The sequence below is a fragment of the Scyliorhinus canicula genome, chromosome 2 (genome assembly GCF_902713615.1).
Source record: "Scyliorhinus canicula chromosome 2, sScyCan1.1, whole genome shotgun sequence".
Classification (NCBI taxonomy): Eukaryota; Metazoa; Chordata; class Chondrichthyes; order Carcharhiniformes; family Scyliorhinidae; genus Scyliorhinus; species Scyliorhinus canicula.
In genome coordinates this window covers 115,312,552-115,337,743 of record NC_052147.1, presented here as the reverse complement: position 1 = coordinate 115,337,743, position 25,192 = coordinate 115,312,552, and the positions used below count along the sequence as shown (strand labels likewise).

The 25,192-nt window shown below is 52.2% G+C and overlaps 1 protein-coding gene across 22 annotated transcripts in view; it reads right to left on the bottom strand.

Annotated features, from left to right (window-relative positions):
• LOC119957355 (gephyrin) overlaps window positions 1-25,192 on the bottom strand; it is a 671,364-nt gene that overhangs the window by 321,805 nt on the left and 324,367 nt on the right. For all 22 annotated transcript variants that reach the window (XM_038785368.1, XM_038785379.1, XM_038785283.1 and 19 more), the window contains exon 3: window positions 23,405-23,462. In XM_038785368.1, coding sequence (XP_038641296.1) covers window positions 23,405-23,462 — 58 coding nt within the window. The remainder of the gene's footprint in view (window positions 1-23,404; window positions 23,463-25,192) is intronic.

Here is a 25,192-nt window from a genome sequence, read left to right as displayed (position 1 = left end):
GAGCTGGTGCGGGTCGAGGGGGTCGGGGTGAGGTTCTATCACCATGGGAAACGGGCCGAGTGGGGGGTGCTGGCCAGGGGCGAGCAGTCGATGGGCTATGGCTAGTCGGCGGGGGAGGGGGGCGGGGTGCCCCCGATCCGGCTGATCACATGGAACGTGAGGGGGTTGAATGGGCCGGTTAAGCGGGCCCGGGTGTTTTCGCACCTGAAGGGGCTGAAGGCAGACGTGGCCATGCTTCAGGAGACTCACCTGAAGGTGGCGGACCAGGTTCGTCTGAGGAAGGGGTGGTGGGGGGCAAGTTTTCCATTCAGGGCTCGACACGAAGCACCAGGGGGTGGCGATCCTGGTGGGGAAGAGGGTGGCGTTTGAGGCGTCTGAGGTGGTGGTTGATAGTGGCGGCAGATATGTGATGGTGAGCGGTAAGCTGCAGAGGGAGAGGGTGGTGTTGGTAAATGTATATGCCCCAAATTGGGATGATGCTGGCTTCATGAGGCGTATGTTTGGCCGCATTCCTGACCTGGAGGCGGGGGGCCTGATCATGGAGGGGGGGGGACTTCAATACGGTGCGGGATCCTCCACTGGATCGTTCTAGTTCTAGGACGGGCAGGAGGCCGGCGGCGGCCAAGGTGTTGAGGGGGTTTATGGACCAGGTGGGAGGGGTGGATCCCTGGAGGTTTGGGAGGCCGAGGGCTCAGGATTACTCTTTTTTCTCCCACGTGCACAGGGTTTATTCCCGTATTGATTTTTTTGTCCTGAGTAGGGGGCTGGTCCCGAGGGTGGAGGATGCCGAATATTCGGCTATAGCGATTTCGGACCATGCTCCGCATTGGGTGGATCTGGAGATGGGGGAGGTGCGGGACCAGCACCCGCTTTGGCGTCTGGACATGGGGTTGTTGGCTGATGAGGAGGTGTGCAGGAGGGTCCGGGGATGTATTGAGAGGTACCTCGAGGCCAACGATACTGGGGAGGTCCGGGTGGGGATGGTGTGGGAGGCTCTGAAGGCAGTGATTAGGGGGAAGCTGATTTCCATCCGAGCCCATAGGGAAAGGGAGGAGAGGAGGAGATTGGTGGGGGAGCTGCTGAGTGTAGATAGGAGGTATGCGGAGGCCCCGGAGGAGGGATTGTTGGGGGAGCGGCGTAGCCTGCAGTCTAAGTTTGATTTACTGACCACCAGAAAGGCGGAGACACAGTGGAGGAAGGCGCAGGGAGCGGTCTATGAGTATGGAGAGAAGGCGAGCAGGATGCTGGCGCATCAGCTCCGCAAGCGGGACGCGGCTAGGGAGATTGGTGGAGTGAAGGATAGGGGTGGGAATATGGTGCGGAAGGGGGTAGAGGTCAATGGGGTCTTCAGGGACTTCGACAGGGAACTGTACCGGTCGGAGCCGCCGCCGGCGGTGGTGGGGGGGGGGGGGGGGGGGGGGGGAAGAAGAGAGAGAGAGAGAGAGAGAGAGAGAGAGAGAGAGAGAATGGAGAGCTTTTTGAACAGGCTGCGATTTCCAAGGGTGCAGTAGGAGCAGGTGGAGGGACTGGGGGCGCCGATCGAGTTGGAGGAGCTGGTCAGTGGGATTGGCCACATGCAGTCGGGGAAGGCACCGGGGCCGGATGGGTTCCCAGGTAAATTTTGTAAAAAATATGCGGACCTGTTGGGCCCCCTGCTGGTTCGGACCTTTAACGAGGCATGGGAGGGGCGAGTTTTGCCCCTGACGATGTCACGGGCGCTGATTTCCCTGATCCTGAAGCGAGATAAGGACCCCTTGCAGTGTGGATCATATAGGCTAATTTCACTGCTGAATGTAGACGCCAAGTTGCTGGCGAAGATCTTGGCCACTAGAATAGAGGACTGTGTGCCGGGGGTGATACAAGAAGATCAGACGGGTTTTGTGAAGGGGAGGCAGCTGAACACTAATGTGCGAAGGCTGCTAAATGTGATAATGATGCCGGCGGCAGAAGGAGAGGCGGAGATTGTGGTGGCATTAGATGCGGAGAAGGCCTTTGATAGGGTTGAGTGGGGGTAGTTGTGGGAGGTGTTAGAGAGGTTCGGGTTTGGGGAGGGGTTTATTAAATGGGTGAGGTTGCTGTACGAGGCTCCGATGGCGAGTGTAGCGACAAATGGGAGGAGGTCCGAGTACTTCAGGCTCTACTGTGGGACGAGGCAGGGGTGCCCCCTGTCCCCCTTGCTTTTTGCGTTGGCAATTGAGCCTCTGGCCATGGTGCTAAGGGAGTCGAGGAGGTGGAGGGGTTTGGTGCGAGGTGGGGAGGAGCACCGAGTGTCGCTGTATGCAGACGACTTGCTGCTGTATGTAGCAGACCCGGTGGGGGGAATGTCGAAGGTGATGGAGATTCTTGCTGAGTTTGGGAGTTTCTCAGGCTACAAGTTAAACCTGGGCAAGAGCGAGCTGTTTGTTGTACACCCGGGAGATCAGGAGGGGATTGATAGGCTCTCGCTAAAAAGGGCAGTGAGGAGTTTTAGGTACCTGGGGGTTCAGGTGACAAGGAGTTGGGGGACTTTGCATAAGCTTAATTTTACTAGGTTGGTTGAGCAGATGGAGGAGGAGTTTAAAAGGTGGGACATGCTGCCGCTGTCGTTGGCGGGTAGAGTACAGTCCGTTGAAATGACGGTGCTCCCGAGGTTCTTGTTTTTGTTTCAGTGCCTCCCCATTTTTATTCCGAGGGCCTTTTTTAGGAGGGTGAACAGCAGCATTACGGGATTTGTTTGGGCGCACGGGACTCCGCGGGTGAGGAGGGTCTTTTTGGAGCGGGGCAGGGATAGAGGGGGGCTGGCGTTGCCCAACCTCTCTGGGTACTATTGGGCGGCTAATGTCTCGATGGTACGCAAGTGGGTAATGGATGGAGAGGGGGCAGCATGGAAATGGATGGAGATGGCGTCCTGTGGAGGCACGAGCCTGAAGGCACTGGTAACGGCGCCGTTGCCGCTCCCTCCAACGAGGTACACCACGAGCCCGGTGGTGGCTGCTACCCTCAAGATTTGGGGGCAGTGGAGGCGACACAGGGGGGAAGTGAGGGGCTCGGTGGAGGCCCCGCTGCGGGGGAACCACCGCTTTGTCCCAGGGAACATTGATGGCGGGTTCCTAGGGGTGGCACAGGGCGGGCATAAGGAAGTTGGGAGACCTGTTCATTGACGGGAGGTTTGTGAGCCTGGGTGAGCTGAAGGAGAAGTTTGAACTCCCCCCGGGGAATATGTTCAGGTACCTTCAGGTCACGGCATTTGCTAGGCGGCAGGTGGAGGGGTTCCCTTTGCTGCCCCCGTGGGGAGGTAAGGGATAGGATGCTTTCCGAGGTGTGGGTCGGGGATGGGAAGGTGTCTGACATCTACCAGGTGATGCAGGAGGTGGAGGAGGCGTTGGTTGAGGAGCTGAAGGCTAAGTGGGAAGGGGAGCTGGGGGAGCAGATTGAGGAGGGGACATGGGCGGACGCCCTGGAGAGGGTGAACTCCTCCTCTTCATGTGCGAGGCTTAGCCTCATCCAGTTCAAGGTACTGCAGAGGGCTCATATGTCCGGGACGAGGATGAGCAGGTTTTTTTGGGGTGAGGACAGATGCGTCAGGCGTTCAGGGAAGTCCCAGTGAACCATGCCCATATGTTTTGGGCATGCCCGGCACTGGGGGAATTCTGGCAGGTGGTGGCGAGGACGGTGTCGAAGGTGGTAGGGTCCAGGGTCAAGCCAGGCTGGGGACTCGCGATATTTGGGGCTGCGGTGGAGCCGGGAGTACAGGAGGCGAAAGAGGCCGGTGTTTTGGCCTTTGCGTCCCTAGTAGCCCGGCGGAGGATCTTGTTGCAATGGAAAGATGCAAGACCCCCAAGCATGGAGACCTGGATCAATGACATGGCGGGATTCATTAAGCTGGAGAAGGTCAAATTCGCCCTGAGGGGGTCGGTACAAGGGTTCTTTAGGCGGTGGCAGCCTTTCCTCGACTTTCTGGCGCAACGATAGGGAACTAGGTCAGCAGCAGCAGCAACCCGGGGGGGAGGGTGTTTCAGGGGGGTATTGTTTATATTAATTTAATTTATTTTTTATTTATTTTGTTGTTCATCGGGTTTGGGGGGGGTGGGGGGGTTCGTTAGATGCGTTGTTACGGGTTCGGGGGGTGTTTATTGTTGTTATTATTATTGTTCTGTTGTTTTACATTTTTCAAAAATTTCAATAAAAATTATTATTAAAAAAACAATCCCAACCTAGTCAATCTCTCACATAGTACATGTGCTATGTCTCAGGCAATGGTTATTGCATTGCATTTCGATCAAACTTTGAAGTCTGAACAGTTTACCTGAACTCTAGAAGCATCAGCACCATAGATGCCAACGGTCAAACATTCAAGAGCTGGGCTTCAGCACTGGGGATATCCTCGCAACCAAAGGGGGAGTATGTGGATCACGGGAGGGCATCTGAGCATGGTGTCCCCAACATTCACCTGAAGAAGGAGCCGTGCTCCGAAAGCTCGTGTTTGAAACAAACCTGTTGGACTTTAACCTGGTGTTGTAAGACTTCTTACTGTGCTCACCCCAGTCCAACGCCGGCATCTCCACATCATGGCCCAATATTCATGGCAGGGGTCTGGGAGCTCCTGGGGGTGGGGGGGGGGGGGGGGGGGGTGAGTGTGCAGAGAGAGATTTTCCAGTACAACTGGCTCAATGGAGGGAGCCATTCCGAGTGATGATGGGACATGTAAGAGTAGGGGAGGCTTCGGGATTTGAGGGTCCAGGGGTGGAAGGTGGAAGCCCCAACTGATTGTTGGTCTCTCTCCTTCTCCAATTCCAATTACAGATACCAAAATGGATTGGGTGTCTGTCCCGCAGAGGGTGCCCTTGCAGGGCTGGTGGCAGCCCAGGCGGCCAGACACCGTAGAAGGCAGGAGCATCGACGGAAGGCCATGTACAGAGGGCCGCCGCACCCCCTGAAGAACCAGCTGCTCATCAGGCTGAGGAGGAATAACGAGGGTGGCATCAGTGATGGCCCAAGTTGTACAGACGTTGTTTGTCTTTCGAGAAGATCATGGACAGCATGTGCCGCAGGAGACTCCATCTCAACAAACAGAAAGTATGGCACCTGTACCACATCTTCGTGGACATGGCACCCCATATGGTGGAGGAGGACAGCTGCTCCCAGTGACTGTGGAAGTCACTGCAGCCCTGAACTTTATGCAACCAGTTATTTCCGGGGCTCGAGCGGGGACTTGCGCAGCATTATTGCAAGCTACAGCGCACAAGTGCACCCGTGAGGTCATGGATGCTCCCGTATGCCCGGGCAGCAGACTTTATCAACTGGAAATCCACCAAGGTGCCTGGGCTGCAGCAATGTGGTTGACTCTCAAAATGCCCTCTGAAAGGGAGGGCAGTTAGGGATGGGCAATAAATGCTGGCCCAGCCAGCAGGGTTCACTTTCCGTAAATGAATTTAAAAAAAATTAAAATCAAGGTGATATGCATGTATGACAGAGTTTTAGCATAAACAGGTATACTGGTTACGGTGTAAATTCCAATAGAAAAAACAGCACAACTCTGAATTTCTGCAAAGTTGATTTTTGATTCCTTAATCATAGCGGCATGCTGGCACAGTGGTTAGTACTGCTACCTCACAGCACCAGGGACCCGGATCCCATTTCGGCAGTGGGTGACTGTCTGTGTGGAGTCTGCACATTCTCCCCGTGTCTGCCTGGCTGTCATCTGGGTGCTCCGATTTCCTCCCTCTGTCCAAAGATGTGCAGGGTAGGTGGATTGGCCATGATAAATTGTCCCTTAGTGCCCAAATGTTAGCTGGGGTTACGGGGATAGGGAGGGGTGCGGGCTTACATAGTGTGCTCTTTCAGAGGGTCGGTGCAGACTCGATGGGCTGAATGGCCTCCTTCTGCTATGATTCTATTCTATTTACTATTCTCTGAGAAACTCTTACTGGCCATATTATTTGTCATTGTTGCACACGGTGAGTGGAAACAATCCCAGGACAGGACTCTGTGAGGCACCAATTCCTATTTCTAACTACTGATTTCTTCATGTTACTTTTATTTTTACTTTCCCCTGCCATCATAGCTTAACTGAATTCTCACATCTAATCATTTGTTTTGCCAATTCATTAAGTCCCCTCCTGTTGAGATGTAGCCGATCCATGCTGAATGGTTAGCATCATGTACAGAACTGGTATCAAAGCCCCATTAAACAGCAACTTGCTTCTTGACGTCACCCCGGTGTGTTGAGTTCCCTACTCTTCCTATCATTTCCTATTCTAACACAGAGCTGGCAAGTAAACTCGAGATTATCATCTTTGAAATTTTACTCTTCTACTAAATCGGTTTCCGAATTTTCCATTCTTGGAATTCGGGAACGGCTTGAGCTTTCCCACTTGGCATCGTGCGGCTCACTCGATTCAACCCATTCTCAGCCATTGTTTATCTTTTGAATTGCCATCACTCTAGAAAATTAAATAGTCGCACATTTTTAGCATTAACGTTACATGCAATCTGTTTACGTACAACAATCTCAGTAAATCCGGAAGAGCGGTTTTCTAAGTGAAAAATGTAATTGTGAAATGCTATGGTATATTCATGGGTTCAGGGTGATAGTGGCCTTGGGATAATGTCACTGGACTGGTAATTCAGATGCTCGGAGTAATCCTCTGGGAGCACGGGTTCAAATCCCATCATGGCAGCTGGTGGAATATAACTACAATTAATAAATAAATCTGGAATATAAAGCTAGTCATCAGTGATGGTGGCCAGGAAACTACCATTGATTGTTGTAAAAACGCATCTGGTTCACTAACGTCCTTTAGGGAAGAAAATCCACTATCTTTACCTGGTCTGGCCTCCTTGTGACTCCAGATCGACAGCAATGTGGTTGGCTCTTAACTGCCTTCTGAACTGGTCAAGTAAACTACTCAGTTCCAGGGCAATTAGGGATGGGTGTGATGAATGTAGGAATTTTAGATATATTGTATTAAATGTATTTGCTGAAGGGTTAAAAGCCTGGGTTAGAGTGTGTTTGACTGCTGCAGCCATGTTTTAAAAGAAATCCGAGTTTGAAAGGCAAATATATTTAGGAGGCAAGGGTACAATTTGCCGCCTGAAAGGCTTAGCCTAATGAAGTTTTCTTTGATTTAGGGGAATCCCTAGGAAGTTATTTAGTTTTTCGGCTTGGTGAGATTATATCATTTTTTTTAACAAACAATTTTATTGAGGTAGATTTTTAGCATTGTAAACAGTTACAAACATCAACAGAAAGAAAGCAAAAAAGGCAAAAATGTGCAAACATCCACGTACATTCAATACTTCAGTCATAACATACTGCACAAGCCCGCTCCTCGCCCACCGGTACTACCCGCCATTTTATCCTTCCTAGTCTACTCTACTCTACCCTCCCCCCCATATCTCCCCTCCCCCCCATATCTCCCCCCCCCCATATCTCCCCCCCCCTTTACTGCTGACGCTCACTCTCCCGCAAACATAGAACAGTACAGCACAGAACAGGCCCTTCGGCCCTCGATGTTGTGCCGAGCAATAATCACCCTACTCAAACCCACATATCCACCCTATACCCGTAACCCAACAACCCCCCCCCCCATAATCTTTACTTTTAAGGACACTACGGGCAATTTAGCATGGCCAATCCACCTAACCCGCACATCTTTGGACTGGGAGGAAACCGGAGCACCCGGGGGAAACCCACGCACACACGGCGAGGGACGTGCAGACTCCGCACAGACAGTGACCCAGCCGGGAACCGAACCTGGGACCCTGGAGCTGTGAAGCATTTATGCTAACCACCATGCTATCGTGCTGCCCATAGAAGGGCCAAAGAAGTCAATGAACGGTTGCCACCTTCGGGCGAACCCCTGTACAGATCCCCTCAAGGCGAACTTAATTTTTTCCATACCCAGGAAAACTGACATGTCCGTAAGCCACAACTCAGTCTTCGGGGGCTTTGAGTCTCTCAATGCCAATAATATTCGTCGCCGGGCTATCAGGGAAGCAAAGGCCAAAACATCGGCCTCTTTCTCACCCTGGACTCCCGGATCCCAAAATTGCCACCCCTGGACCCATCGCCACCCTTGTTTTTAGCACCCGGGACATGATCCCCGCGAATCCCTTCCAGTATCCCCTAAGCATCGGGCATGCCCAAAACGTGTACGTGGTTCGCTGGTCCTCTTGCGCACCTAGCGCATTTGTCCTCTACCCCAAAGAATTTGCTCATCGGAGCCACCATCATGTGGGCCCGGTGAACGACCTTAAATTGAATCAGGCCGAGCCTGGCCATGTTGCTGTCGAATTTACCCTACTCAGGGCTTCTGCCCACAGCCCGTCCTCCATTTCCCCGCCTAGCTCCTCCTCCCATTTGAGTTTCAGTTCCTCCGTCAGGGACCCTTCCTCCTTCATGAGCAACTTATAAATATCAGAGACTCTACCCTCCCCTCCTTCCCCCTAAAGACTATTCTGTCCTGGATCCCCAATGGCGGGAGGTGTGGGAAGGATGGGACCTGTCTACGGACAAAGTCCCGCAACTGTAGGTACCTAAAATCATTTCCCCTTACCAGACCAAATTTCTCCTCCAAGCTCCTCAAACTCGCAAAGGTCCCTTCCAGGAACATGTCACCCACCCTCCCCACCCCCGCCCGCCGCCATGCCTGAAACCCCCCATCCATACTCCCGGGGGCAAACCGATGGTTGTCGCAGATTGGCGCCCAGACAGACGCCCCCATCTCCCCTACATGCCTCCTCCACTGGTCCCATATCCGCAGGGTCGCCACCACTACCGGGCTGGTGGAGTACCTGGCCGGCAGCAGCGGTAGAGGAGTCGTGACCAGGGCTGCCAAGCTGGAGCCCCTGCACGAAGCCGCCTCCACCCGCTCCCAGATAGACCCCGTACCCACCATCCACTTCCTTATCATAGCGATATTGGCCGCCCAGTAATAATTAATCAGACTCGGCAAAGCCAGCCCTCCCTCACTGCGGTTCCTCTCAAGCATCGCCTTCTTCACCCGCGGGGATTTTCCCGCCCAGACAAAGCTCATGATCATCTTGTTAACCCTTATGAAGAAGGACTGTGGGATAAAGATCGGGAAGGCACTGAAAAATAAACAGAAATCTAGGGAGGATTGTCATCTTTACAGTCTGGACCCTCCCTGCCAGCGACCGCGGGAGTGCATCCCATCTCCGAAAGTCTCCCTTCATTTGCTCCACTACCCTGGCCAAATTTAACTTGTGCAGCCTGCCCCAGTCTCGCGCCACCTGGATCCCCAAGTACCAGAAATTTTCCTCAACCAGCCGAAATGGTAGCCCTCTCAATCTGTTCTCCTGGCCCCTTGCCTGTACCACAAACATTTCACTCTTGGCCGTATTTAATTTGTATCCTGAAAACTGGCCGAACTTCCTTAACATTCCCAGTATACTTCCCATCCCGGCCACTGGGTCCGACAAGTACAGGAGCAGGTCGTCCGCATAGAGAGAGACCCTATGTTCCACCCCGCCCCTAACCATCCCCTTCCATCCCTTTGCGGCTCTCAGCGCAATCGCCAGCGACTCTATGGCCAGCGCAAACAGCAGCGGGGAGAGCAGGCAGCCCTGTCTGGTCCCACAGTACAGCCTAAAGTACTCTGACACTTCTCTGTTTGTCCTGACACTGGCCTTTGGGGCCTGATACAATAGCTTGATCCAATTCACCAGTCCCTCCCCGAACCGTCCGAGCACCTCCCATAGATAGCCCCACTCCACCCAGTCAAAGGCCTTCTCGGCATCCATCGCCACCACTACCTCCACTTCCCTGCCCGCCGGGGGCATCATTATCACATTAAGTAATCTTCTTAAGTTGGCCGACAGCTGCCTACCTTTCACAAACCCAGTTTGGTCCTCCCCAATCACCTCCGGTACGCAGTCCTCAATTCTAATCGCCAGTACCTTGCCAGGAGCTTGGCATCTACAACCGCCTCCGGGTCTTTACCCCGCTTCACTATCAGTGATATAGTGGCTTGCGACATCGTCGGCAGCAGGGTCCCTCTGTCCCTAGCCTCATTAAAAACCCTCGCCAAGACCGGGCCCACCAACTCCGAGAACTTCCTATAAAACTCTACCGGGTATCCATCCGGCCCTGGGGTTTTCCCCGACTGCATGGACTTTAGGCCCCCCAATACCTCCTCCACTCTAATCGGGGCCCCCAGCTCATCCACTCGCTCACTCTGTTGGGAATGTTAACCCGTCCAGAAACCTTTTCATCTCCTCCGGTTCTGCCGGAGGCTCCGAAGTGTACAGCTTGCGATAGAAGTCCCGGAATACCTTATTCAATCCTGCCGGGTCCTCCACTCTGCACCCCTCCCCATCCATCACTCTACTTATTTCCCTGGCCGCCTCCCTCTTCCTGAGTTGCTGCGCTAACAATCTACTGGCCTTTTCCCCATGCTTGTACACCACGCCCCTCGCCCTCCTAAGTTGTTCCACGGCCCTACTCGTGGATAGCGCCCCCAGTTCCGCCTGTAGTCTCTGCCTCTCCCTGAGTAAAACCTCCCCCGGGGACTCCGCGTGTTCCTCATCTATCCGACCCATTTCCCTAACCAATCTGTCCATCTCTGCCCTGTCTGCCTTGGCTCTGTGGGCCCCAATTGAGATCAACTCTCCCCGCACTACTGCCTTTAGCGCCTCCCACAGGGTCGCTGCTGAGACCTCCCCCGTATCATTCACCTGCAAGTAGTTTTGCATACACCTCCGAAGCCTCTCACAGATCCCCTCCTCCGACAGCAGTCCCATGTCTAGCCTCCACTGCGGGCGTTGATAGTGCGCCCCCCCGACCTGCAGGTCTACCCAGTGCGGGGCATGATCCGAGATAGTGATTGCCGAATATTCCGTGTTCTTTAACTCCCCTATACAATCCCTGCTTAGAACAAAGAAGTCTATCCTAGAATATACTTTATGACGTGCGAGTAAAACAAGTAGCCCCTTCCTGTCGGCTGTCTGGCTCTCCAGGGGTCCACTGCCCCCATTTGCTCCATAAACCCTTTCAGCTCCCTTGCCATTGCTGGGAGTCTACCCGTTCTGGGACACGACCGATCCAAAGCTGGGTCAAGGACCATGTTAAAGTCCCCCCCCCCCATTATTAGCCTACGAGAGTCCAGGTCCGGGATCTTCCCCAGCACTCTTTTAATGAAGTCCACGTCATCCCAGTTCGGGGCATATATATTCACCAGCACCACTCTTCTCCCCTCCAGTCTGCCCCTTACCATCAGGTATCTGCCCCCCCTGTCCGCGGCTATGCCCCCCGCCTCAAATTGCACCCACTTGTTGATCATGATTGCCACCCCCCTGGACTTCGAGTCCAAGTCCGAGTGGAAGACCTGGCTAATCCAGCCCTTCCTTAGCCTGGTCTGATCAGACACTTTCAGATGTGTCTCCTGCAACATAATTACGTCCACCCTCAGAGCCCGCAAGTGTGCGAACACCCGCGCCCTCTTAACCAGCCCATTCAGTCCCCTGACATTCCAGGTGATCAGCCTGGTTGGGGGACACAACCCCCCCCCCCCCCCCACGCCATAGTCAGCCATAGCCTTTCTCAGGCCGGCCCCCGGCCCGTGCGTCGCGCCATTCTTGGCCCGCCTCTTGGCTGCCTCCACCCTCAACCTCCTTTCCAGTGCCTATTTCAGATCCCTCCCACATCAGCAGAACAACCCCCCCCCCCCCCCCCCCCCCCCCCCCCCATATATCCCCCGATAACCCCACCCCTGCCATCCACTGGCTGTATTCTCCGCCTACCTGACTCCCTTGACTAGCCAATCTGCTAATCTGATTGATCTGATTCATCACCGGTGCCCCCCTGTCTGTGAGATTATATCATTGCTGGGTGGAGCTCAGGCATCAGGTTTTTTGAGATAGCATTTTCTGGTCAGTTCTGCTCTGGGGGAAGCTGGGACCATAAGTCAGGTTTTGCTCTTTGCAGTTTAGTTAAAAGTGATTAACAGTCATTAAAACAGTGCAGACTTGTCTGAGGACAAGGGGGAGCTGAAGCAACCAGTTGAAACAGCTTTTGAAGACATACAACCAGGATTTCTGCATGGGTCTGACAGGAGTCAGATCTTTTCTGTAAAACAGTGTCAAAAGAATATTGGTGTAAAGCAAGTATTCCTCCTCTGTGTCATTGGTTTTTAAGGTGGATTGAGAGCTGAGATGGGCTTTTCCTTGTTTAAGGGGGAATAAAGATAGCAATAAAGGGCATTGCATTTGCTGTATTGAATAGTATTGTTTAAAGGGCAATTGTAAGCTATTTTCTGGTGTGATGTTAGAGATTTTAATACCGTGTTAATAATAAAGTTTGATATCGCATACCTCTATTTCTTGGTATAATCACTCCTGGAGCTAAGTATCCTTTCCTCCCATTCTTTCAAAATTAGAAGAAAATATTGGGCTTTCTACCAAGTAGTCTAGCCACTGTTGGGAGTCTGGTCTGGGATCGTAATAATGGCAACAATTGCTGGCCTGGCCAGCAACGGCCACACTCCATGGAGAAAATACATTTTAAAAATCAAACACAGGCCTTTAAAGACTAGTCAGTCACTGTGGCCAGCAAATGAGCACAGCAAAATTTAAAAATGTTTCAATTTGTTAACCACTGCAATAAAAGTATCATAGCTGAAGAACCATCATAAGATATTAGCTGCATCAAACATTGTATAACACTATCACATTTTATCAGTGATTTGGATGGTTGTTCAAGATAAATGTTTAAGAGTTTGTACATTAAATCTATCAGCGACGTTGTGCTTCCACTTGATGATGCCTCACGGCGTCAGGGACCCGGGTTCGATTCCGGCCTTGGGTGACTGTTTGGAATTTGCACATTCTCCCCGTGCCTGCATGGGTTTTCTCCAGGTTTTCCCGTTTCCTCCCATAATCCAAAGGTGAGCAGGTTAGGTGGATTGGCCATGCTAACTTTCCCATTAGTGTCCAAAGGTGTACAGGTTAGGTGGATTGGCCATGTTAAATTGCCCCTCATTTTCCAAAGATGTGCAGGGTAGGTGAGGAAACAGGGTTAGGGCGGGGGAGTGGCAGGGTGCTCTTTTGGAGGGCAGGTGCAGACTTGATGGGCCAAGTGGCCTCCTTCTGTGCTGTAGGGGTTCTACAGATTCTATGTGATTCAGAACAGGACTGTATTTTCTGCTTATACCCAAGACGATATCATCATTTTGCAAACAAATGTTTATGGTTTTGTTAGCTCTGAAACAAAATCACACACTCACCACTTTGATAACCAAGTCCTGACACTGCTCAGATCATTGTCAAGAGGGTTTGATCTACAGCTACTAAATAGGATGTGTTCCTGCAACTAAAATAAGACAATGGCGAGAAACCAAAGATCAAAGAGCCAGCTACGATTGCTGTAAATCTACAGACGCTTCAGGGAATCTACAGTGTAAATAAACTGCAACAAATCAGCACTTCAAAAGACTTGGATGTAGCTGCTGGACTCTGTTATTTTCAACAAACTGAGGTAGAAGCCTTGGAACAAGAAGAGCCCATTTACTCCTTGAGCCTGTGACAATATACATACTGCCATTTTGATTCTTGCCAACTGTAAGAATATTCAATGAACCACTTTGGTTGCCTTTCCTTCTGCATCAGTTTGTCCCTGGACTCTGATGCCGAAAGATCTAACAGAAAGATCACCATTATGACGAGTACAAACTTGGTTGTATTCCCTGGAGTTTAGAAGGTTAAGAAGTGATTTGATCAAAGTTTTATAGATGTTAATGGGAAACAAATAAGCCAGTTAGAGAGAAATCATTTTCACTGGTTGGGAAATCCAGGGCTAGAGAGCATAGGCGAACAATGCAGACTTTTCTGGGGTGGAGCTCGGAAACACTTCTACATGGAAAGTGTGAGGAAAGTTTCCAACTGTCTTCCACAAACAGCAGTTGATGCTCGGTTAATTGTTCATTTTAAATATGAGATTGATTGATTTTTGTTACTTTGGGATATGGAATTAGGTCACAGATCAAGCATGATCTCATTGAATGGTGGAACAGGCTCAAGGGGTAAGTGGTCTATTCTTGTTCCAAACTTCCTATCTCAATTGACTATTGTGTTTTTATTTCCAAATATGAATTTCCTTTCTCAGCAAATACTGATACCACCCAGTCAAACGGCTGCCAGGTTCTGAGATCAAGATCCACGACAAGTACCAGCACTGATCTCCCTCAGCACAGTGATGTACAGCAGTCAGCTGTTGTCGAGTCTCAAATGCTCAATTCAAAGCCCTAGTGAGGTGTGTTTTTCTCAGTGTCACAGTAGATTAGGAGCACGTTAATTTGGGAAAAGGATAGCTTCATGTGCTGTTGGGGTTTTCTGTGCTTTGGGGGAGGGAGCAGAAAGGATATAAGGTTTGTCCAAACAGGGAAGGACCCTGTAAGGACCTGGGTGAAATCGATGGCACAAAACACTTGGACAGATATTCCAATTACATAATAAGGGACTACATTACAGGAAAGATTATTTCTCTGAGAGCGCCTATCTCTTGATAACCAGTGGAAAAATGCATTGAGTGGCTTTGCAGTCTTTCTTAATGTTCCAAATAATTAGAATTGGGGAAGTCCTATAGTTAATTAGCACCAATACTTTTTTTAAGCTGTTAAGTAATTGAAGTTAATTAGATCGCTATTCCAAGATATACCTTCACATCCGGTATTGCCCGTTTGTGCATAATTATTTCCCATGCAAATACACAAGCAAAAAGTACAATTACTCATGCAGATGTTTTGATAAACCATCCGCAAACTGTGAACCAGAATTAGCTGCCAATTGTACGTGCTGAAAACTGAAGGCCAAACATGTGATCAGTTAAACAATGCTCTCTCTCCTGCACATAAGCATTAATGAATTTAATACCTGTCCAGAAACAGTGAAAAAGTACAATATTCTGCAGCTAGATTTTTATCCATGATGGGCTATCAGGATTCTGGAAAATTCCCAGCTCGGCCCGTCCACCTCGGGAGAAAGTGTCCACACGGACGGAATTTCCATTGTAGGAAGGCAGGTGTGGGTTGCAGTTGACCCATGAAAAGGTGTTATTGGTAGCCACAGAAGCTGCCGGGTCGAGAGACAGGCTGTTTAAAAGTCCTATCTTGGTATTGCGGGACTTTGTCCCAGTTATCATAAAAACAGAAAGGCCCTCCAGCCCTCACCATCTCCCACACTGTCCATGTCCCATCCATGCCATCTCATTAACAGTATAGATTAGAGAGTGAGAGCTATTAATCAAGCAACGGTTGCCCGGCTATTCAGGTCAACAATTTCTTGGCTCTGTTTAGTTAAACAAGCTGAAGAGGTTTCAAGTGCTTACAGTTTAGGCCATTGATACTTTAAAGGGTCTGGATTATTGACACTTTCATTGGATTACAGTAGACATTTTCTTTTAGGAAAGTGGAAAGTTACCAATGAATATATTTTTTTATACATCCTATTGTCACTATACAGTTCATTGGTTCTATAAAGTATTAAGTGGGCAACTGGGTATGAAGTGCCATGCCTTATCATGGGGGTTGGGGGTGTGGGTGGGGGGGGGGGGGGGGGGGGGGGGAGTCATGACGAGCCATAGAGGTTGTTTGGGGATGCATACCCAGGCATGGTGGATATGAGGAGGACCTTTTAAACTTACCTTTTAAAAGATTCCCTCATGCAGACTATGGTTCACAACACCTCTGAGGTGGCTCTGGAAACCCAGACCGACTTCAGGAAAATTACTGAGGAGTAGGACATGCCTATCACGGCAAATGAGCTAGCCAGGTCGGCCTGTAGGCTGTAGGTTCACAACCCAAACCAGCCTGCACCCTTAACAGGCACTCCTGAAACTTGGAAACCCCAGCAACAGCGTCAAGAATACTGGAACTGGGACCTGCTTGCTATTTTTACAGGGCTCCTGGGTATTCGGGCTCAGCGAAAATCAAGCCCATTGTGTCTGATTCTAGGCACTACTTTTTAGGAAGGATGTTAAGGCTTTGGAGATGGTGCAGAGAAGATTTTCTGGAATGGTACTGGCAATGAAGGACTTGAGTCATGTGGAGAAGCTGCGGTTGTTCAACTAGGTGTAGAATAGGGTGACAGGAAATTTTATAGAGGTGATCAAAACTATGAAGGTTTTTGACAGGGAAAATAAGGAAGGAGATAGTGTTTTCACTGGCAATCAGAGGACATCGATTTAAATGAAATTGACATAAGAACTGGAGGCAGCATGAGGGAACTTATTGCATGCAAATTGTTATGATCTGGAATCCATTGCTTGAATGGGTGATGAAATCAGATTTAACTGTAAAGTTCTAAAGGTAATTGGATAAATACCTGAAAGAGAAAAAACTGCAGGGAAGTGGGATTAACTGTGGGATAGCTCTTTCAAAAAGCAAGGATATGAAAAATGAAAATCGCTTATTGTCATGAGTAGGCTTCAATGAAGTTACTGTGAAAAGCCCCTAGTCGCCACATTCCCCTGCCTGTCCGGGGAGGCTGGTACGGGAATCGAACCGTGCTGCTGGCCTGCTTGGTCTGCTTTAAAAGCCAGCGATTTAGCCTTGTGAGCTAAAGCAGCCCCTGATGGATATGATGGGTCGCATGGCCTTTTTCTGTGCTGTGAGATTCTGTGAGTTTACAATCGTCAACGTCCACTGTTGAAGCTAGTTTTACACTGTTCAAATGTGAATTGTGTATTCTTCAATTTTACATCATGCAATCAACTAGTTTTATGGGGCGGGGTACTCCGAAAACCGGCGCGATGGCCGGGACCCGGCGCCAAAAGCAGAGTGGACCACTCAGGCGTTGGGCCCCCTCAAAGGGCATGAAGTCTCTGGGCCCGAATGGGCTAGCAGTGGCGTGACGCCATTCGCGACGGCGTCACCCGCCGTGGATGCGGCGCGTCACTACGCCGCGTGATGTCACAGCACAAAATACCCCCCCCCCCCCCCCCCCCCCCGGAAGATCTGCAAAGATGACCGGCCGCCGTGCAGCCCCGAGGTTCCAGCGTGACATCGAGGCGCTCTTGGACGCAGTACAGGAGAGGAGGGAGGCCCTGTACCCCGGACATGGCCGCAGGGGCGCCCCACGCCTCAGCCAGCGCCTGTGGAGGGAGGTGGCAGAGGCCGTCAGCGCTGTGGCTGTGACACCGAGGACAGGTACCCAGTGCCACAAGAAGGTCAACAATCTCGTCAGGGCAGCCAGGGTGAGTACTCCCCCCCCCCACTCCTCCCGATGTGCGGCACACCCCCAGGTGCAACCAACCCTAACCCTCACCTTCACCCTAACCCTAATGTGCTGCGACCTCTGCCAATATACGCGCAACCGCTGGCGTGCGGTCATATACCTGTCTAACACTGTTGCCCTTTACCCCTGCCACCCACCCGCCCGCCCCACACAGGAGAAGCGTGCACACAACAACAGGGAGCGTCAAAGGACTGGAGGGGGCACAGCTGATGAGAGACCACACACCGTCCATGAGGAAAGGGCCCTGGAACTGGCAGGCGGACCTGAGGACCGGGAGGTTGCCGATGCAGAGGTCAGGGGCCCACCAGCAAGTCAGCCACTCACGGCCCGTCCCTATTCCCCCATATACCCCCTCCCCATATCCTCCATATCCCCCCATCCCCCCTCCCCATATCCCCTCCCCCATATCCCCCAAATCTCCCCTCCCCCATATCCCCCTCCCCATCCCCCATATCCCCCCTCCCCCATATCCCCCTCCCCCATATCCCCCCTCTCCCATATCCCCCCTCTCCCATATCCCCCCTCTCCCATATCCCCCCTCTCCCATATCCCCCCTCTCCCATATCCCCCCTCCCCATATCCCCCCTCCCCAATACCCCCCTCCCCCATATCCCCCATATCCCCCCTCCCCCATATTCCCCCTCCCCATATCCCCGATCACCGCCTGTGTGTCTAACCATGCTGCTGTATTGTGTTTGCAGGACCAAACGTCGAGGCACCCGTCCCCGCGGATGCCGACCGCCCGCAGGACGCCCCAGGGTGGCCACGGGAGAGGGAGAGACATGGAGCACCACGGAGACGACGCCCCCGTCTCGTGCGGGTGTGGTGACGAAGGCGTGTGACACCCAGCGACGAGGGGAGCAGCCACAGGCCCCCGTCGCAGCTGAGCCAGGACAGCCCTACCCAGGACAGCCCTACCCAGGACACCCCTACCCAGGACAGTCCTACCCGGGACACCCGTACCCAGGACAGTCCTACCCGGGACACTCCTACCCGGGACACTCCTACCCGGGACACTCCTACCCGGGACAGCCCTACCCGGGACAGCCCTACCCAGGACAGCCCTACCTAGGACACCACTACCCAGGACAGCCCTACCCAGGACAGCCCTACCCAGGACAGCCCTACCCAGGACAGCCCTACCCGGGACACCACTACCCGGGACAGCCCTACCCGGGACAGCCCTACCCGGGACAGCCCTACCCGGGACAGCCCTACCCAGGACAGCCCTACCTAGGACACCACTACCCAGGACAGCTACCCAGGACAGCCCTACCCAGGACAGCCCTACCAGGACAGCCCTACCCAGGACAGCCCTACCCAGGACACCCCTACCCAGGACAGCCCTACCCAGGACAGCCCTACCCAGGACAGCCCTACCCAGGACAGCCCTACCCAGGACAGCCCTACCCAGGACAGCCCTACCCAGGACAGCCCTACCCAGGACACTCCTACCCAGGATAGCCCTACCCAGGACACCCCTACCCAGGATAGCCCTACCCAGGACAGCCCTACCCAGGACAGCCCTACCCAGGACAGCCCTACCCAGGACAGCCCTACCCAGGACAGCCCTACCCAGGACAGCCCTACCCAGGACAGCCCTACCCAGGACAGCCCTACCCAGGACACTCCTACCCAGGACAGCCCTACCCAGGACACCCCTACCCAGGATAGCCCTACCCAGGATAGCCCTACCCAGGACAGCCCTACCCAGGACACTCCTACCCAGGACAGCCCTACCCAGGACAGCCCTACCCAGGACACCACTTCCCAGGACATCACTCCCCAGGACATCACTCCCCAGGACACTGCCACACATTGTCGTAATTAATATTTTCCCCGTTTCTGTAACTGTGATAGAAAGATTCAACAAGGTTGGTTAGGTAAGCAAAACTAAGCTTTATTTAAGAACTACAACTGCTAGCAGTATGGCTGAGACTTGGAGTCGGAAGGCAGTCAATTACAAACTGCTGGTTCCTTTCCAAGTCTGCCCAGTACAAAAAATAGGTCGACATTTATATATTATAAAATCAAGATAACGTGAATACAGCTTGGTCAGGAATTTGATCAAGAGTAAAACATAAGTAATAATCATTAAACTGGCGTCACCTTGCTGACCTTTAGAGGACTCGGGGTCTCATATCATTATCTTGTCTTTTGGTCGCATGTTTAAGAAACGGAGCAGACTTGTTTAAGTATCGAAAGAAACTAGTTCTAGCTTATCTTGTGTATTTCGGCTGCTCTAGGGTATGACGACTGAGTTTTATCCGAGTTTAGAGTCAGCAAGTTTTCGGGTCAAGTTGACCTTGGCTGCTTGTATTTGTGCCTTAGGTTATGCGAAGTCAGTTTAAATTTCATTGTACCAAGAAGCTTGACTAGTTTTCCCATCATGCCATTATTTGCTTTGCACAATACCACAACATGAGACTGGATGACAGGACACTTACACTCAGTGGACGGGTGGAGACGAGGCGCCACCCCAGGGGACGATGTGCACGCCACAACGCCACTGCTTTCTCCATCACCCTCCACCATCGCAGAGACACTCACGTCGGTTGGGCACTTTAGTGATGATGCTTCTGGTACACTCACTGGTGCGCACAACACAGCCGTCCCGGTACAGCAGGTGGAGGTAGGAGCAACAGAGGGGCCGGGAGGTCGGAGGGCATCCTGGCGCAAGCGACTATCTGCCGCCCAGACGGGTCCCGGGTTCCTGAAGTTACCACATCCACCCATAGACCCAATGCAGCCAGCAAACCTGGGACGAAGGAACAGGATGATGGCTGGCTTGCAGCAGCTGCAGACACAGGTGGAGGAGTCCACCCGCATCCAGGAGCAGGAAATGGTGCCGGTCATGCGTGCCACCCAGGCCAAAACCGCACGGGTGGCGTCCGCGGTGGAGGCAATGGGTGCGACGGCTTCAGACATGGGGAGCAGGATGCAAGGCCTGGGGCGTTCCGTGAGGGCGGCGTGTGTGGCCCAGGACATGGCTTCCCTGTCACAGGAAGCCATGAGCCAGAGCCAGAGCCAGCAGCAGATGGCAGAGGCGCTGAACGCCATGGCCCAGTCTCAGCAGGCCATGGCCCAGTCTCAGCAGGCCATGGCCCAGTCTCAGCAGGCCATGGCCCAGTCTCAGCAGGCCATGGCCCAGTCTCAGCAGGCCATGGCCCAGTCTCAGCAGGCCATGGCTGAGGGCATCGGTGCCATTGCCCATGTGCTGGCCGGTGTCGCCCAGACACAGACAGGGACGGCCAACTCCCTCAGCTCCATGGCTGCAAACCTGCAGACCCTTGTCAATACCAGCACGGGCCTCCAGGACTGGCAGAGCCAGGTGTCAGGGGGGCATCGGATGGCCGTTCGCACCCTGACCCATGTAGAGGCACTGGGGCCATCGGGCACCCCGAGGGAGGAGGAGGTGCTGGGGCCCGTTCCGGGTCCCCCTGCAGGGGAGGACCAGGAACACCGCAGCACCTCGGACTCGCCCCCACTTCTGTCCCAGGTGCATCTGGTGGGCAGCGGGTAGGACAGGCTGCCAGCTCGCCATCCCAGTCGCCCGAGCCACAGTCTGGTCCATATAGGCCGGGCCGCCCCAGGAAACGGCCGCCAAAGGGATCCCGAGTCACAGGGCAGGAATCACAGGAGTCCACTTCCAGTTCTGCTGTCAGGGTCAGGGGGGGTCAGGGTGTTGGTGTTGGTGTTGGGTGGGTTCGGGGGGCGGGGGGCGGGGGGGGGGTTGAGGCTGGTCGGATGTTGCCATGGTGTGCGGTATGTGGCCATACTCGCCGATTCGCATGCCCCCTAGTCAGTGAATCGGGCGGCTATCAGCCTGTCCCGTGCCCGCTGTCCCAGCCGGTAACGGTGGGCAGCCACCCGCCCATGTCCAGCCTGTCTGTCCTGACCATTGCCCCCATCTCCCTCATCTGCGGAGGTCTGCGCCTCTTCCTCCTGCTCCTCTACTCCCCCCTCCTCTGCCTGCGGCACATCGCCCCTCTGCTGGGCTATGTTGTGCAGGACACAGCAAACCGCAACAATGTGGCCGACCCTATCTGACAGGTACTGGAGGGCTCCTCCAGAGATGTCTAGGCACCTGAAACGCATCTTCAGCAGCCCAAAGCACCTCTCTATCACACCCCTTGTTGCTGCATGGGCACCATTGTAGCTGTTCCCAGCATCACACTGTGGCCTCCTTACAGGTGTCATCAGCCACGACCGCAACAGGTAACCCCTGTCGCCCAGCAACTAGCCCCTCAGCCAGGGGTGGCGTCTTTCGAACATGCCGGGGATGTAAGACCGCAACAACACGTATGAGTCATGAACACTTCCCGTGGACCGGGCGCAGATGTGCAGGACAATCATGCGGTGGAATAGGTCCCCTACCTATTGGTGAACAGGGCCCTGTAATCTGCAGGTGGCCGCACGGCGACGTGCATCCCATCGATCGCCCCCTGAACCATGGGAAAACCGGCCACAGCAGAGAAGCCCATGGTCCGGGCATCCTGGAAACCGGATGTAGTGGTCCGCACTGGCATAAAGGGAGTCTGTCACTGCCCGGATGCACCGGTGCACCGATGTCTGCGAGATGCCGGACAGGTCCCCACTCGGTGCCTGGAATGACCCCGTGGTATAAACGTTCAGGGCCACTGTAACCTTGACGGACACGGGGAGAGGGTGTCCTCCTCCAGTGCCAGGTGTGCCAGCAGGTGGCAGATGTATGCCACGGTTTCACGGCTCATCCGGAGTCTCCTCCTGCATTCCCGGTCCATGAGGTCCTGGTATGACGAACGGGGCCGGTACACACGGGGCCTCCTCGGGCGTCTCCGTCGCTGTGGTGCCACAACGTCCTCCACCCTCTCTTCGTGCTCCCCCTCCTCCATGTCCTGTTGGGCGGGTGGCCCTCCAGCCTGGGCTCCTGCCCCTCTGCTGCAGCCTGCGCCGCCTCTCTGCCACGCTCCTCCTCCTCCAGGGCAACATGTAGAATAGTGGCTGCCGCCACGGTGGCCAACATTGCTGGCTGATCAGAAAACATGACGGGGGGGGGGGGGGGGTGGAAGAAACATGTCATCATTGCCCGTACCCTCCCCCCCCCCTCCCCGGCACTCGCCCCCCTCCCCGGCACTCTCCCCCACCTCCCCGGCCCTCTCCCCTACCTCTCCGGCACTCGCCCCCTCTCCGGCACTTGCCCCCGCTCTCCGGCACTCGCTCCCCCCTTTCCCGGTACTCGCTCCCCCCTCCTCTCCACCCCCCCCCCCCCCCGGCACTCGCTCTCACCCCATTAGCACTGGTTGACGCCGTTAAATAGGTGTCTTGATTGACGCCGACGTGACCCGGTCCCCGCCATTCTCCGAGGCGGGCGGTGGGATTGACGCCTTGCCGACATTTTAGTGGTCGGAGAATATTTAACTATTAAATAGTTAATATTGTACACTCAGTTTAATCCTTCATATTCTAATCACAAAGGGCGAGTGATCTGGTTAGTCTAGACTTGCAATTCAGATAATTCAGCTTCATTCCGTATCCAAAGTCAATGGAAACAAATTTGCCGCATTGATAAGCAAAATCTCAATGAGTTCAGCAAATAATTGGAGCTGTGCTCTCCACTGCTGTGAAGTAGCCTTAGGCACACCACTACTGCAATGCTGGAGGGTCAGAAAATAAAACAGTAGGACAAACAGGATAAAATTTACAACATCTACCTTAAGGTAAGATGTTATCCCTACCAATAATTAACCGATTGCTGTCAAACTCTAATGTCTCCGTATCAAAATGACGAGTACCAAACTGTCCACGTGGATGTAGAATTGCCATATTACAAAACTGAGGGATGTACCTCAATGCTGATACATTGCATTAAGTAATAGACAGTATAAAACAGCCCTAGCCAACAACTGCATGGATTTCAATCTGCACAGCCACACATCTTTTTAACATCTTCAGTCACTGTAACCAGTGTTCAACATTTTCATTAACATTGCAGAGTGAAACAGGAAAGAGTTGTTACTTCGCAACTAAAGCAGGTCATTTTTGTGAAGTATTGTTTAATTTGCACTAAAATGACGAACAATATAAAACTTGACAAGTTTTATATTCTTTTGAAGATTGCCAAGTAAGGATTCACAGAAATCAAGTAAAATCAAGTAAGTTGCAGGCCTTCAGAACTAGAAAACGAGGTGATTACCTTGATTTCATCAACCTCGTCGGGTACTATCTTGTACGCAGATACAGTTCCTCCCAACCTACAAAAGAAAGATATGGAGATTTTAGTTCATTTTGCTTTTACACTGTTCACTCTGACTCCAGAGAGTAGCAACTACAGTGGTTTGATGACAGTGGCGAACCTCCAAGTAATGTGCTTCCAGGGCGTTGGATCACAATAAATACAAACTATATTTCAAATTATCTGTCAAGTCATGGGTGCTAAACTCCCCCCCCCCCCCCCCCCCCATTCTGTTTGGACATGCCTGCCTGGATCAAATGTTTCTCAATGCCAGGATGAACTGTGCCAACACATTGATGTATTAACATGTTGAAGCTTCAACAGGGCGAGTAGAAATCAGACACAGAGGTCAACTGTGATACTGTCAGACACCGAGAGAGGTTTACCACCTTATATTCAACTGAAGAATGATGTGTGATGTTGCGAGTGAGGATGGGAATGAATCAGAGAGAAAAACCTCAAGAGTGGGGCTAAAAGAGGGGGGGGGGGGGGGGGGGGGCTGATAATGAGAGAGCAAGAGAATAACATTCTAAAAACATCAAAAAGAGAAAATAAAACATTGGGGGCATTTGCCAAATGTTGCAGCCTAATGGGTCCAGGACAATGAATGGTTATAGTGGACAGAAAGATACACTTTCTGAAATAAAAGCAACACTTGTAATTTTGATTGTAAGGTGTCTCACTGCCACAATGCAACTACTGTAGAGCACAACACTAACTGGCTTGTAAAAATGGAGAGAGGATGAATTCATTCTGGCAGCAATGTTTTCCCAATGTGTCCAATAAGGAGCGGATTTGTTGCATTAGTACAGCAATGTTTTTCTTCTTTATCCATTTATAAGTAATCACTGAACATCATGATAATCAACTCCTTATAACAAGTTACATTAATACAGCATACTTTAAGAGATAAAATGTCCCAAGGCACTTAACAAGAGCGATATGAATTAAATTATTTTTGACATCGTTTGATAGCAAGCCACAGAGCGGCCAATCAAAAATGGGGGCCAAAAGTTTGATCAACAAGGTGCAAAAGCAGCATCTTAAAGGAGGGAAGAGAGTTAGAGAGGAGAAGTTTAGGGTGGGAATTCCAGAATTTGCAGAGGGTAAAGAATTGGAGTGCTGATATCTCGTGGGATTGTGGGTCCAGTGAAGATTACAGTGATGGTGAGGGGTTGGAGTAAGCCATGGAGAGATTTGAAAACAAAGATGAGGATTTTAAAATTGAGGCATTGTTGGACAGGTAGCCAATGAAGGTCAGTGAGAATAGGGGTGAAAAGCAAGGTACCCTCTAATTTTATTTTGGCGTGTGTCGGCAATTTGTTTAAGTAAGTGGCCCCTCTAAATATATTTGCATGGCCGCACATGTGAGATAAAAAAGGGCCAACTTGAGCTTGGCCTGCGCAGCAACATTCAGGTTGCTTAGAAGGTACATTGTTGATGGAGGAATGAGCTTTCAAGTCAGTTAAGATCCAAGCAACAGTGTTTTGGAAATTTATGTAGGGTGGAAGATAGGAGGCCCATTGCATTGGACTAGTCATGCCGAGGGATAACAAAGGCATGGATGAGGATCGTCGCAGATGAGCTGAGGCAGGGACAGGGCTGAGTGATGTTACGGAGATAGAAGGCAGTCTTGGTGATGGTGCAGATCTTTGGCCAGAAACTCAACTTGGGGTCAAACACGACACTGAGGTCACAAATGAAGGATCTTACTGAGCTTAAGATTGTTAGCCGGGATGGAAACGGTGG